General features: G+C 49.7%; 2 protein-coding genes across 10 annotated transcripts in view; both read right to left on the bottom strand.

The window, feature by feature from the left end:
* The window catches only part of PRDM11 (PR/SET domain 11), an 88530-nt gene that overhangs the window by 9221 nt on the left and 63457 nt on the right, over positions 1-15852 (bottom strand). For 5 of the 9 annotated variants that reach the window (XM_055354732.2, XM_004050987.4, XM_019037500.4 and 2 more), the window contains 2 exons: positions 6079-6266; positions 1000-1626 (listed from right to left, as the gene is read on the bottom strand). In XM_055354732.2, the coding sequence (XP_055210707.1) occupies positions 1000-1626; positions 6079-6266 (815 nt within the window). Of the gene's footprint in view, positions 1-754; positions 1627-6078; positions 6267-11076; positions 13350-15852 lie in introns of those variants that run through there. The other 4 variants (XM_055354736.2, XM_055354735.2, XM_055354737.2 and 1 more) reach the window with 3 other exon arrangements.
* On the bottom strand, positions 11077-12733 carry LOC101134984 (uncharacterized). Its single transcript, XM_019037504.2, is given in 2 exon segments — positions 11077-12712; positions 12714-12733. Coding segments are annotated over 2 exon segments (711 nt in total). The 3' UTR covers positions 11077-12021.

Raw genomic sequence — 15852 nt, 5'->3', positions numbered from 1 at the left:
AGTTTATGAGCACTCCTGCTTGCCCATGTGACTTTTACTCTCCCTGTGATTGTCCACGGTTGCCTTGTCACACCCACCAGATTCCAGGCTGCCTGCCCTTGCCCTCCATGTGTGGGTGTTTGAGGGATTTAAATGCCCCCTATCAACTGGACAGCAAAAGCTAGGAGAGTAGATCTAATGGAGGAGGAAAAGCACATCACACATTCCAAAGTTATATAGCAAGGACTTGGGATTCATTTGCCCTTCATTAATGTGAACAAAGGCATCTTGGATATGGCCCCAAGTGATTTCAGGATCAAAATGCAGTTTAGTTCAGACGCATGCTTTGAATACAAGAAACACCTCATTCTGAGCTAAGGGATGTGGTTAAAAGAGTAAGTGCTATGTAAACAGTCTCCCTCAGCTGCAGATATGAACTAGAAAACCTGCCTAGTTGTTGACCAACTCTAGAAATCCAGGTAGCCAACAGAATAGGGCAAAGCCATGCAGGTGAATGGCCTGGATCCCCTCACTCTCCATCCTTCTAGAACTCCAGGCTAAGGAACTGGGACTATGTGTGGCAGGACAGAGATTCAGGAAGAGAAGAACAAGGCTGTGTTCCTGGACTAAGTTAGGGAAGCCAAGAGATCTCTCCAGTGGGACACCCTGCTTGAGACTGGGGACAGAGAAAGACTGGGTTTAGAAATTGGGCTTTGGGGTAAGACACCAGTACCAGAGAAAGGCAACGGGTCAAGAACACAGCACACACCCCTTCTGCAGCGGAACTTCCTTTATTGACAAGGAGGATACAAGGGCAACACACAGAGCACCTGGCAGAGCTGCCGATGGGCCTGCCAGAGACACTGAGGACCTGGGCTCCCACCCACGGAGGTAGCCGCCTCCACGTTACACTCCTCAGGTCTCCCGGAAGGTGGTTTCCACAGAGAGCTTTAGGCTACCCTCCACACAGCCCACTGCGTGCTCTGCCCTCCGACAATAATCTCATCCAAACCAACTTACCTGCAGGGTCCGAGAACTCTGGGAGCTCCAGTACCTGTGGTGGCAATACGGGGGGCTCAGGAAGTTTCCCAGACTTAAGCATGTCTAATTCTGCCTGGAGCTCCCGAACCTTCTTCTTTAGGCGAATACAGTTAGGGCAAAAAGAGGTGGTGGGAAGTTCATGAGGGTCAGATGCAAGGGAGGCCTCGGCAGGACTGTCGGCCTTGAATGATGAAGGCTCCTCTTCTTCATCCTCCAATTGGCCTGGCTCCTTGGAGACCCCCTGGGGGACCTTCCAGTCCCCCTCCCCCTGGGTCCGGCCTATATTCTGCACACCATGGGTCATTGTTGTTGCACACCGACTGTAGGCGTCATCCTGGTATTTGGGGACTTTCCTGATGACCAGTGAGGTGCTCAGGGCCAACTGGTGGGCTTCCACCTTCGCAGATTCTAGTGAGGCCTCCAGAACATCCTTGAAAATCAGGTCAATTTTCTTCTTCTTGGCTTGGGGGTGTACATCCCCCTCATCAAAGCCACGCTTGTAGGGACTTTTGCCCTGTCTCAGCACAGGGAGATGAATGGGACCCCTCAGGTCTTCTGGGTTATCCAGAACCTGCTCAGACTTCTCCCTCTGCAACCTCTTCTCTCCTAGGAAGGAAAACCAGGGTGTAAGGAAATGGGGAAAACCCCCAAATTGGAGAAACCAACAGAAAACAAAGCAGGCCTCCTGTTAGGTCACCTGACACATCCCTCTAGATCTGGGCTTTTGGGGCAAGTGTTGCAAAGGGGAGATACGAATCACTCAGTGGTCCATCAGAGCTAGACTCATAGGACCTGAACGGTGGAAAGACCTTTTATAAAGAGACAGTTTCCAAGAAGCCTCATGTCTACAAGCTCTATGGTTATAAGTTAAGAGAAATCTATAAGGGAGAGTAATTGAACATTCTTTCCTATGACCCTAGAAAACAACATCCCACTTAATCACACTGGGTGGTGGGAACATACCTCAGAGCCAAGTGAGTATCAACTCCCCCAACCTTTGCAGCTTCCCCTCAGCCCTAGCAATGACAAGATGGCTGCTTCGACTTGGTAAAAGGTACACATGAAACACCATAGGCCTCACTCCTTCCTCCTCCTTCGTTGCTCTGGAGACAGCCTACTTAAGGCAAAGTCCATCCTATGGCAACTGTCCTTTCTAATTCTCCCAGCAGTCAGCAGACTAGGAACATGTGAGAAAGCACGATCTGAACTTCTGTTGTTCTCACTGACGACTAAGGGCAGAAGAAAGGGGAAGACAAGGAGACCTATGGCGCTGAGGGCTCCAACATGGCAGCCTCCGACAAGATAAAGGACAAGGTAGCCATAATGACCCAAAGCAGTCAGGAAATATAGCCATGTCTCCTTACCTGGCAATTCAAAGGACGTTTCCTTGCCTATTTCTTTCTATCATGTGAATTACTTCAATTCACTTTGAATTACTTTCAATTGTTTCAAAGACTTTGGTGAGCTCCTCAACCATAAATTATTTTAGACTGATTCCTTGTTTTTAATTTTTATTTTTTGAGACAGAGACCCACTCTATTGTCCAGGCTGAAGTGCAGTGGTGCTCACACAGCCTCCACCTTCCAGGATCAAGTGATCCTCCCACTTCAGCCTCCCAAGTAGCTGGGACTACAGACACAAGCCATCACACCCTAATTTTTGTACTTTTTGTGGAGATAGGGTTTCGCCATGTTGCCCAGGCTGGTCTCAAACTCCTAGGCTCAAGCCATCTGCCCACCTTGGCCTCCCAAAGTGCTGGGATTACAGGCATGAGCCATGGCACCCAGCTAGCCTGATTCTTTAAAAATTACCAACATAGTTTCATAAACTGCTACAGAAGTGCTGATGCTTCCTGGTGAGAGATGCTAAAAAGGCAGAGGAATCTCTTCAGCCCTTAGAGGGTCCTGAAAGTAGCCTATGGAACTCAGAAATCTCAAAGGTTTCCTAGACCAGGTGCAGGGGCCCTAGGTGATGTGCCGCTGAACAATGACTTGAACTAAAATGTACTTAGGCTTCTGATGGCTCCATTTGCAAAAGACTTCTGATTGAAGGCCAAGGGTTTGCCATAAGCAGTCCGGATGTTCCACGCCTGGTTTCCCATAGCTGGTATGGGTGCTGTGCCCTGCCCCATGTTTGACTTCAGGTTTCCTTTAGGTTACAGCACAAAAGGGAGTTATCTATTCAGGATGCACCTTTTCTGTCCTCACATGAATACCTAAGGAACAACTTTATCTCCAAGGCTTCTGGAACCCAGGCAGCTCCCCACAGCCTGCACTTCTATATCAGCTGAGCTACAGAAAGGGGAGAGATGGAGATAACTTGAAAATGCAACCTGTATGTCTTACAGATCAGATGCAGCACTTGCCCATTGAAAATCTCTAAAAATCAAGAGCCACATTTTCCTTTCCTCATGGGACAATCAGGCAGCAAACAACTGAGGACATCGGGAAGTCAAGCCTAGAAATCACCAGAGATTCCTCGTCATTGTTTGAAAACAACGTTGTTCAAATTTCTTAGTATGATCTTTGTGGACTTAAGGCTTTCAGAAAAATCTACGGGCCAAAAGAGACCTTTAAGCATCATGAAATTGGTTCCAAAGCCTCCATACAACATGGAAAACAAAAACAAAGAAAACCTCAAAGTAAATTAGTGAATCAAAGTAGGTCAAATAACATAAATTGTTTGAATGCGAGCTTTAGATGCAATCTATTCTTAAAAGGTAACCACAAAGGAATAGTTTACACTCTCTTCAGGAAGACTTCTGGCAACAACCAATATCCCTACTTAATAAGAACTAATAATTCATGCTCTGGCCTCCATCAGGGTGCCAACCTCCAATTACAAAGAAACCTCCTTCTATATAAGACCAAGAGTGATTGGGCATAGGGGATCTCCCTTTCAGAGCAGCAATGGCACACCCATCTGGGACACCACTAACCAGAGTCCGCTGAAGCTACAGGCTATAGAGGCACACATTTAAAAGCCACTGAGCTCCATGACCATTCCCAAGGGCTTCAGGATCACCCACAGCTGTGGAACTGCCCCACTGTGGTTTTCAATTTCCTTCCTATTTCTTACTGCTCAGCCTGACCAGGAATAGACCCTCTTCCCTCCTGTATCTTCATATGTCTTGGTGTATCTCCTTTCAAGTCTGTCTGACACACCTCCTTTGAACCACTCCAGAACGCTCACACCCTTCTCTGAGCAATCCCCTGTGGTCTTGGGGCTCATGGAGGATGATGCAGCTTCAGGTGCTCTGGAGAAGACCACTGGGGGGAAGAAAAGGACATCACAAATCCAGAAGAATGCAAGAAGGTTACGACCAAGGGATGAAATCTGTGTTCTCAGATATGATTTCTCTGGGTTTTCTTTTCTTCTAGTGGTATGATTCTTTAGAAAGCTTCTTGGCTGTCTTCATTCATTTCTTCTTTTATCCATTCAACAAAGACTTATTGAGTCCCTACTATGTATCAGGCACTTTTACATGAGGCATCTCCAGAGGTCACATGGAAACCACTGCAGCCTCATCATGGAAGCACGCCTTGCCAAGTGAAACCAACATGTGCCAAACCCTGAGATCCAAAGAAGACAAGAAATGAGTATGTTTATGGGGTCTCCTTTTACTGCCCATCATCTCCAGATACCTTTTACCAAGTCAGGCAGCAGCTGTGCACTCAATGTCCACAATTTGCTTTGTTCTGTTTTGCTTTTAAAGATAGCTTAATTTGAATAAGTCACTCCCACCCCCTTTTCATCTTCTCCCCTCATATTCCAAGTGAAGATTTATTTCCAGTTAGTAAGTTGGTCAGGAACACGATATGGTGAGGCTTGGGAACAGCCTTGGTTCCTGGCACCAGATAGACTCTAGGTGTTTGGATGCGTGGTTTTAGTGGGGGAAAAAAAAACAAAAACAAAAACAAAACACCCTTGAAAGAAGGGCCTGGACTCACCAGTCTACCCTGGGCAGGATAAGGATGGAATAAAAGGGTAAAGGACTAGGGGCTGAGAGTAGTTAAAACTGCTTCTGGATGGACACCCAACCCACCCGGCTTCCCACACCTAAGTCACCATCCCACCTCCTGCCAACCTTCTTCTTTTGATAGAGATTGTTCTTTCACCTCATCTCATTAGGACTGCGGTACAGACACCAGGAGGAACCAAGGAGGGGACTGGTTTTGTCTGGGACATCAGGTAACATTGCAGGTCAGAACTTAGACCTTGAAGTCAGACCAATATGGATTAGAAACCTAGTTCTGTCCTTCCTAGCCAGGTGACCCTGGATGAATCACTGTATTCATTTGATATTCGGTTTGCACATCTGTAAGATGGGTAAAAGAATCCACGTGGGATCATGAGTATTAAGAGTTTATAGCTGAGGACTTCTGATGATGGAGGTGGGCATTGTCCTAAATGTCCATGACTCCATCTACTTCTCAGGGTGCACTGACAGGGTAGGGATGGCTGCTATGATGATTACATGGGAACATGCAGAAAATCTGCTCACAGGCTATGGAAAATATATCAACACCAGATATTGTAGGTGACTGAAAAAATGAAAGGTCATTTCTTCTACTCTTCATGAACTTTTAACCACAGGGGTTCCCAGATACCCAACAGGCCTCTGACGGTGGTAGAGTGGGGTCCTTGGACTGTTGTCAGTATTTCACATATTGAGTATTTAGTAAATGTTACCTATTATTGTGATCATTATTGCGGCAGTGGCAGTTTGTAACATCTTTTCATCAACTGGAGTTGGGGAAATAGGGTACATTTTGATTAAACATATTTGTTCAGTTTTGGGGGCATGTCTCTGTCATGAATACTCTGAAATGTGTGTGGTAAGGATTTCTGAGACCATTTCTAGGGGAAGATAACATGCTGGGGTGGCCCCTGCCTGGCCCAGAGCTGCTGCTCAGACCTCAACCATCTGTTCCCCCGAATCACTCTGGGTCTTCCCATTGCTGGGAACCGTATTTCTCAGGAAGCTCCAAAACAAGCTATCCAGGTCTCCCCTGGGGCTCAGTGGTGGGCGCAGCTCATGTGGAGCATGGCACTCACCTCTGGCCAGGTTGCGGTGAATGGTTTCCTGGGACATGCTGTGCAGGCGCTTCATGTAGTCCTCGCTGTACCAGACCCGCAGCCACTCCCCAGGCCGGATGTCCCTGCACGCCCGGAAGTAGATGCGCTCACTGTGCTGGAACGCCAGCAGGTTCTGCTCCCTCTCCTCCCGGGAGATGACCACGTACCTGGCGGGGAGGGGAGACAGGTGAGAACGCATGGGCCACCCTTTGTTGAGTGCCCGCTGGTGCCGGCACAGTGCTGGGCAAGTGTGGATGGTTAGAAGTCCACAGGCACGTGGGCCCGTGTGAACATCAGCAGAGCAGCTGCCCTGTCCGGAGAAGCAGCACCAGCCAGAACCCATCCCTGTCCCAACGTCACCGTGTTGTGGGACCTCAAGCAGATCTCCAAACCTCTAAGAATCTCTGTTTTCTGAGACTGGATATGACACCTGCCCTGCCTGCCTCACACCATATGGAAAATATATCAACTAAATATTATAAGTGATTGAAAAACTGAAAGGTCATCTCTTCTACTCTTCACTAACTTTTTACCACTGGGGTTCCCAGATACCCACAGGCCTCTGATGGTGGTAAGGCTGGGGTCCTTCAACTGTTTCCAGTATTTCACAAAGCCTTGCTGAAATAGCCCATGTGACAAGGTGTCCAAGAGATCAATTAATAAATGCTAAAGATCAAAATCTTTTAAAAAATGGGGGCTCCAGTGGGGACAGGGGAGGAAGGTAAATAACAGACTACAAAAGGTTGACAACCACTGGTTAATCTTACTAAATGATTTTAAGATAAGGAGACTGAGGCTCAGAGAGGCCAAGCGACTTGCCCAAAGTCACACAGCTAATAAATGGGAGATGGAGCTTTGAGTCCTATGCACGTTTCCCACTGTAACCCATGGGTCCTATGTTGGCATGTAAAGCACCAACTCGGCAATGCCCAGAAAACCTTTAAAGTTCTGTCAAACCCTCAGAATCTATGGCCCTCGCCCATTCTCACTGAAACAACATGTGTGACATCCAGCCCACCACCCTACCCACCTCCAAAAGGTGGGATGAGGGAACACCTGCCGAGGAGTGAAGGTGTACAGATCAGAGGGCAAGAGGAAATTAGTTGACGTTTTAGGGTTCTGAGCTACACAAGCACCTAGGAAATTTGTAGTAAAAAATAAACTTCTTTATGTTATGGTTTGTCTCAAAAACCAGGGACAAAAATCAAAGTCTGTCTGATTGGTGTAGCCCAATGAATTATATCTGGAAAAGTCCAGGGGAAACAAAAATTCACAGAAGAATTCAGATGGATAATAAACAAATGAAAAGTATTCAGCATCACTAATAAAAGAAACACAGCATAGTACATTGTCTCATTGGCACAGATTTCTAAAAGATGATAATATCTCTATTGGTAAAGGTGGTAAGAAAGGTGTCTCCTGTACTGATGATGCATAATTAACAGGTGCAACCCTTTAGGAAACAATTTGGCAATATGGCTCAAGAAACATAAGTTATGGATGAAGTATGCAAACCCGGCATACCAATATGCTGACTTGTATCATTGTGTATAGTAGTACAAAGGCAAAACATTTAAATGTCTAATACTAGATAAGATTTCGTAAACGATGTTACATTTATATAATGGAATGCTATTCATCTATAGAAAAATGTTTTCAAAGAATCTTTTATGACATGGAAAAATGGTGTTGAAATAAGATAGTGTGAGAACAATAGGACTGGAAGTAGACTATGGTTCCAATAATGCTTTAAAAACAAGCCCCAGTAAACGACTTGAAGGAAATATACCAATGTTTTAACAGTGACAACCCCTTACAGGTGGATCATCTTTGTAATTTTGCATACTTTCAAAGTTTCCCTCAATAAGCAACTATTACTGTCACCCACCTCACTCCTGACACACACATAAAGAAAAGAAATATACAAATGCCAATTCCAGTATGAGGTGACAGTGGTGGCAGCTACCAGCATGGAGAATCTACATTCTAGAGGTCCCAGGGATGGCACCAGCTGCCCCTCATCTATATCCTGCCTTGCTCATCTGGAGAGCCTGGGAGGAGGCTGTTGCCTTCCAAGGAGGATCACTGGAGTCCAGGGAACAATCCATTCTGGCAACAGGATGCTGCAAGACCTCAGAAGGAGTAAGACCAAGGCAGATGGGAGAGCAAATGTTGGCTTTGGCTGCTTCAACCTTTTGAGAGAAGCAAGCCACAGGCTCCACCATGGAGGTGTAGAACTTGCAAGATTTACAGTGCTTAGGTCCGCCAGAATTTGCATCTTGTCCTAGGTCTGTGTTCTCTGTTAGCCCCAACACATTGGTGTTCTTATCACATTGGATATAAGCATCGCTATCCCTGAGTAGTGAAGACCACAGGGTGATTTCCACGCACCCAGCCACGATGTTATTAACAAAGGACTTAAGAGAAAGGAAAAGAGCCCCTCCTGGCTGAGAGAAGTCACTCCAAATTAATAATTCCCAATCTCAATTCTACAACTGTGAGTCAGACTTTTCTCCATAGCTGAGATTTCTTCTGAATATGCAAAATATTTCCAGTCCCCAATTTAGTGAGAGTCTAGGATTTGACATCCAAAAATAATCAACCTTGTGGTTAGCACAGAATAGAAGTTGTTCCAAACTTTCCTGCTCCCAGATACAAAAGGGAAACCATTCATTCATCTTTTTTCTCACAAGACTCACTTGAATCACAGCACTATGATTGGAGAACGCTGTCTTCTCCTTTTTTTCTTCCAGTTTCTAAACAACCACCAAGCTCTAAAAGCTAGAATTATTTCTCTGACACTTGACGTCAAGAGAAAAAGCTAGATGAGAAATACACTCCTATCAGGGATTTATTTATTCAAAAGAGCAACTTCTAGGGTGTGTCAAAAGGTTTAGAAAGACTCAAGTCAATTTAACTTTCCATCTTCTGGTCTTTTTCTATCCATCAAGAATCAATATTTGGAAAGCTAACCTCAAGGCGTTGTATAAATCACAAAGTATTTTCAAAGGCAGATCAATGCTTATTCAGATTTTGTTGTATTTGTTGTTCTGGAACTTAGCATTTGAAATACAATATATATGGCAACTCTTGGTGAATCACAACCCATTCCCCTGACAAGATGTTTATGTTATACCATTTAAGAGGTAAAGCTAAATGAAGCCAGCTAGGTCCCCAGACCTGTTACCTCTGATTAGATCTCCTGCTTTTAAGTGTTTTGCCTTAACACCTGCTGGCTTGACCACCCCCCAGAACCCTTCTGTCCCCATTCACAACAACCCCTTTATGAAGAACTGTGCCTGTTCCATTCATTACATGGCTGCAGAAATCAGAAGCCCTCCCCAAGGAGTGGAAGGCTACCAGGAGGGGCAAAATCTATCCACTGTGGCTGAGCAGCTCTTTGCAAGGAGGTATGAAGAGTTACCAGGTCACTACCTCTTGAGAGAAGGCACAGAGAATGCCTGGCTGAGGTTGTTCTGCAAATGCTAGTGCTTATTGAGGCATTTCAACTCCAACCCACAGAATTTGGGACCTTTGGAGCAATCAAGGGGAAGGTGGTGGTGCTGCTGATGGCGGTGGAGAGCTCTGGACTAAACTTGTCATGATGATCCTGGATTGTTTTTATTCCAACCTCCCAGCTGACCTTGGGGACTGGATAGGTAAGTACTAAGACAACAATTCTCAGACCTCACCCACTGTGTCTTATCAAGTGCATCATATTTTCTAGCTGGGTCAGCACCCGACTATTGTTTCTAACGCAAAGAAAACATAACACAGGGCATCCATTTTGCTGGAGGGAATTGACTAGGCCAGGCTCAGACACTATTGCATAGTGGGTATCTTCAATACAAAGGAAGCTGCCCCAGTTAGGGAGGCAGAACTAGGAAAAGACCAACTGAGAAGAGGCTGGGCTCTGTGTTCTCACATGCATAGGTCTCCGGGCTAGGAGGGGCTTTGGGTCACACATCCATCCACCAGATGGTCACCTGGTCATGGCTAGAGGCCTCCCTCTTCCAATTCATTTCTGTCTCTCACCCAAGTTTCCTCTTCCTGTTTTAATGTGCTAGCCCAACAATCCCCACTGAAGCCAAGAAACAGAAACTGAAAATCTTTTCCATTCCAAGTTGACAAGTCCTCACTGTCCCTTTTGCTCTGACTTCCGTTTCAGTTTTACAGCTTCCAATTTGGCTCCTTCCCTCTCCAGGAACAGAGAGAGCAGCCAGCCAGTCACTGCTTCATACATTGACCTTGGGAGAGAAGGCCCTGGGAATGGTTTCACGGCATCTTTGCATCTCTCGGAAATTGGGTAGTCCTCCATTTCTATGGCCATGCTTTTTGGCCAAGAACTGTGGAGGATGGCAAGTTAGAACCTTCTAGAAAGGGGATCTGTGGGCAAGACTAGGGGATTTCCTGCCTGAGAGAAGCTCTCTGAGACTGGTATTAAGCCAGGGCAATGCACAGGTGAGGAGGCTTCCTCTTAGCAGAGGAGGCAGCTTTGGTTACTTTGAGAAGCCTCAGATCTAGGTGGGCAGAGCCTTGCCAGTGCCAGACACACAGACACCTGGATTGGTGGGGAGGGTCATGCCTCCAGGTGGCCCCTAAAGTGCACTGGCACATGGACAGCCCCTGACCCTTCTAGAGCCTCCTGTCCGAAACGGTGATTGTTTTTCCAGAACTTCTCACTTTTAGGGAACAAAAGGTAAAATTGACTTAGCAACACCTCACTTTTGAGCAGAGAAATGAAATATAACTGAGTGGTTTTGTGCATGCATGCCTTTCCTTTCCTCCGAGGGCCTGGCATGGTGCTGGATACAGGGAATCTGGCAGTTTATAGAATCAGGGAAATCAAGGGGCACTTGAGCCCTTCTCGCCAACATGCTTTTCCTTAAACATCTAACCCCTGCTTTGGGGTCCTCGAGGTTTTCACAGGAAACGAAGAAAGAGAATACACACCAAAGAAAGATCCTGGACACTGGGTGTGTTCAAAGAGTGAGATTGATTTCTTTTTATTGCCATCTTAACAAAAATACTTCGGAAGGCAATCTTTGATTCCAGCATCGGAGGCCGGGCAATTCCAGGCAATAATTAAGCCATCGGGCTGTTGGACAGGAGAGTGTTCAGTTTGAGGGAAGCAGGAACCCCCAAAGAACCACAGAATGGGGAGATGGAGCCAAAGGCACAGGGACATTGCAGTCACCTTCCATTCTCCCTACGTGGAACAAAGCTTGGCTTGGGTTTACAAGCAGCGCTCCAGGAACAGCCTTGGAAGGCACTGGATGCTGCAATCCTCCCAGCTCCCACTATGGCTGGGGGCAGGATGGGAGGGTGGGGGATTGTTGGGTGGAGGGGTGGCTGGGGGACTTCTGCTGGGGTCAGCTTCAGGTCAGGGAAAAAAAAGGACACAGAGCTGAGGTGCACCCAGGTCAGAGCTAAGCTTGTATCTGCCACCTGCCACTTCCCTCTCTAATGCTAAGAACCCAGTTTTCTCCCCACACTCCAACATGAAACATGAAGCTAGAGGTGTATGTAGCTAGTGCGTAGGCAGCCCGAGCAAGCAGAGGCAAGGCATGCTGGAACCTGGAATGGGACACGAGCCCCACTGGGCTCTGGATTCTTTTAGAAGCCAGGGAAGAGGTTGCCCTCCACTCCTGAGATCTGGCCCTGCCTCTCCAAGCCACTGGCTATGAGCCATAGAGCCAGGGCAGGGTGGGAGAATCACCTGCTAAATGCTAGGTGCCTCCCACTTCACCCAGGACAGCTGAGGCAGAAGCAGAGATACAGGGGGCAGAGGCCTGGCAAGGGGCAGAGGCCTGGCAAGGGACAAGACCTGCCCCCTGCCTCCTCTTCCCACTACTCCAGATCTGGCCTCTGACAGGGGAGCTAGGAAAACCGATACCCTGGCTTCCAGTCCTGGCCCTCTCACTAACTGGCTGTGTCATTTGTCTTATACAGATGATGATGATAAAAATGATCATAATAATACCTGACTTGGCTGTCTTGAGCTGACTGTCCTGAGCCCCCACTGAGACCACCCAGACTCTGCAAGGGCGAGGAAAAGCATAAAGTGCTCTCTATGAATGCAAGACAGTCTTTTCCTTCCTCCGACGTCATCCCATTCTTCTCCCCACTCCAAAAAAGGCAAGCACAGCAGCTGAGCACGCGCACAAGGGCAAGCGGAGGGCCAAGGCGGGCACCACCCCCGGGCAAGGGAGAGTAGACCCCTCCCTGAAGGACTGACTTGACCTGCCCATCAGGCCTCACCCCCTTCAAAAGCAGCAGCATCAGGGCCTGGGAGGTCACATGTGGGAGGCCGATGCAGCAGCCCCAAGGTTGGAAAGTGGGACTCCATTCGGATGCTCCCCACTGTTGCGCCCCCCTCCCTGCAAGGCCTGCCGCCACGGGACACAGACCAAGAGGAGAACGATCTCCAGGCCAAGCAAGCATCAAGCAGGTGGCTTTTCTTGCATCTTCAGCATCCGCCAAAGATGAGGGTGCGGGTCTGAATACATGCTCTGTTAGACCACAGGGCAGCGACCTGCGCTCGGTGAGGAGGTAACAGCGCCCCCAATGTCCTACAAGGGTCATCGATCCTGTTCCTGGACACGAAAGACTGGCCCGTTGTGAGGCCAGACATCCCTCCTCCATGACTCTTCCTCCTAGTGCAGACTAGCTGGGTTAGAAATTGTGCTTTCTCTTCCGAGACCTGGTAGTCCGTGTGGGGGCTGATGCTGGGGAAGCTGGTTGGGGCTCTGGCAGGGGGGCTTGGGCCTGGGTGGCCTGGGGAGTGGAGCCCGTAGGGGCTGCCCCTTCTGGCCCCCGCTGAGATGCCTGAACCCCATCCCGGATCTCTGTCAGCGTCTGGCACATCTGACCGACACGGCTGGTCAGCTCGGCCATGGCCTGGCCGATGACGTGCATGCTGTTGGCCATGTCCCGGTGCACGGTCACCAGCTCCTGGCAGAACTGCCGGAACACCTCGGTCTGCTGGGCATGGACGTGGAGGAGCTGCCAGTCAAGGCCCGTGGTGGGTGGGCTGGGGTGCGGCCGAGGGGTCCTGCAGGCAGCCTGGGCCTGGGGCGAGGGATGGGGCAGGGTCTCTGGCTTGGGGCCCACCGTCTCAGACTGGTCTGAGGAGGAGGATGAACGGAGCAGGGCGGGCCTGGCCAGGTGGGCCTCTTCCTCCGGAGACCGCTGCAGAGGCACCCGAAGAGGCTGCCTTGAGGGCCCAGGCGCCTCCTCATCTTCATCATCTTGGGGGACAGAAACAAAGATGGAAAAGTGGTTACAAAACGGAGAAGGAGGGAGGCCCAGGGGTTGGCCCTGCCCCTGAAAAACACCTGAGTATCCCCCTGCTCTGCCACCCTGTGGTCTAGTTTGGCCCCCGCCCATAGAGAAATCCCTGTTCCCCAAATCCCTGAGGTGCGTGGGTCCAGCATCCCTGGGGGGAAGTTCCTCTTCCTCTCAACAGAACAGCTCCATTCTAGTGGGGAAGAGCCCAGGCCAGGGGACTTGGAGACCGTGGCCCAGTGGCTGCGTGCCAACCCAGCAGCTCCTGACCTCAGCAGTCAGTTCAGCTCTCTGCAACTCACTTTCTGCAATGATAACGACTGCCCTGTCTACACATCGAACCGCTTGGCTACCTAATTGGGTTGTTAAGAAGAGTCATAAACAAGATGACAAACATGAAGGCGCTCTGTAACGCTGAAGGAGCGGCACCTGCCTAAAGGTACTAAGACGCTCTCGGCCCTCTGAGCACCAGCCTTTCTGAGGCCACGTCTGCATTGCTTGGGGCCATCTTGTGGCCTTGCTGGAATCTGCACACTTTTTTTTTTTCCATAAGTTATTGGGGTACAGGTGGTGTTTGGTTACATGAGGAAGTTCTTCAGTGGTGACTCGTGAGATTTTGGTGCACCCATGACCCAAGCAGTATACACTGTGCCATATGACGCAAAGGCATAAGAATGATACAACGGACTTTGCGGACTTGGGGGGAAGAGTGGGAAGGGGGTGAGGGATAAAAGACTACTAATATGGAATCTGCATCTTTAAATCACTGCAGCAGATGCTGACAGGCTGAAGAAACTGGCAGGACAGCGCAGAGCAGGAGAGCCACCTCTGCAACCAGCCCTGCTGTCCCCCTGTCCCCCAAGGCAGGCTTCCAGTTCAGTCACATCGTGCTCCCATCCAGGAGCATCTGACCACACAGGGGCCATCGGACAGACTGCTCCTTGCAGCCGGACACAGGGAGGGGGCCCAGCCTCTGCACATGTGGGTCCTGCTTTCTGGTGACCAAGGGTATGGGCTGATCCCTGTGGCAGGATTAAATGATGTATGGGCTGACCCTACTGACAGGCAAGCCCTCCCTGCCTGGATCTGAGGGCTCAACTCAGAACCACCCCCCAGGAAGGTGATGGGGAGGACAGACAGGTTTATCTTACAGTTACCTCATGCCTCCCAGGGGTCCTGGGGGCTCACTTGGGCCAGCTTGGTAAGAGCCCTATGTCTCTTGGCAGTGCTTGGTGGGACAGCAGCCATCCCCTGAGATCCCAGAGACCTGTCTAGCATGGCCAGTGTTGGAAGGAGTGAGACCCGGTGAGGTGATGCTGCTCCCTCCCTCCCAGGTCCCCGTTCTGCCAAGCCCCTGGCCAAGTGCTGCCGCAGCTGGCCACTGCCAGGAAAGGGAGGGCTGTGAGCCTGCCATGGGGGTGAGCGGGCTCTGCCTGATGGCACACTCGGGCTCCCTGCCAGCCCAGGTTACCTTTGGTGGCCTCATTACATTCAGTCTCAGGGAGATGGAGGGGTGAGCGGAGCAGGATGCAGGGAACAGGCTTTACTGGATGCTGACCCCCCCATTTTTTCTGATCACGGGGTGGAATCCTCTTAAGACTTAGGAAAGCACTGATTCACAGGAAGCCAGCAGAGCCGGGTTCAAGTCCTGCTTCTGAATCGAGCTCAGGGCCACCTTGGTTTTCAGAGCCTACTTTCTGCATTGCAAGGAAGTTGAACTAAATGGTCTCCATGTTCTTTTCCAGTCCTAAACATCTGACTCTGTGAACTGCCACCTGTCAGGAGCCCCAGCCAAACAGGAAGCAAGTGGATCACAATGGCAGGGGGCCCGGGAAGGGAAGGCGCAAGTGAGTCTTTGCGAAGCACCTTCCCATGGGCTGAGCCACGGCTGCTTCCCCGGGGCCTCTCCTGCCTGGCTCCCACCACTCACGAGCCGGTCAGGCAGACGGCCTCTAGTGGGGACTGCAGCTGGCGGGGCACGGGGGAGATGTGCAGAAGTGGAAAGTAAGGGTTGCAGTCCCTGCGGAGGCCTCGAGTGCTCCCCCTTCTGCTGAGCCCCAACTAGAACTCCAGCCCCAAGGGACACCCGCCTCAGCCGCTGGGGCCCTGGCTTCAAAGTGCATGTGAGACACAGGAAGTAGAGAGGAAAGGCAGGGACAAGTACAGAGGGAGAAGAGGGGTGGGGAGCGGGTGGCGGAGCAGCCAGGAGGATGGAGAGGGAGCTGAGAGGCAGCCTTAGGGCAGGCAGAGAGAGGCAGCACACAGAAAAGGGGGGAGCAGGCAGCGTGGCTCAGGCAGGGGAGTAAGGAGACTAATAGAGGAACAAAGCAGTCAGGACCAGACACAGAAAGGAACTGATCTTTCCATGGCCCGGCCCGGGCCTTCACAGCTTGGCCGCCTCGTCTCCAGCCCCCTCCCCCGCGCTGCTACACTTGGGCTTTCCTGGCTTCTCACTGTTCCTGGAAC

This window comes from Gorilla gorilla, chromosome 9 (assembly GCF_029281585.2).
Source record: "Gorilla gorilla gorilla isolate KB3781 chromosome 9, NHGRI_mGorGor1-v2.1_pri, whole genome shotgun sequence".
Classification (NCBI taxonomy): Eukaryota; Metazoa; Chordata; class Mammalia; order Primates; family Hominidae; genus Gorilla; species Gorilla gorilla.
Note: the sequence above shows the minus strand (reverse complement) of the source record. Positions and strands in the feature narration are given on the sequence as shown.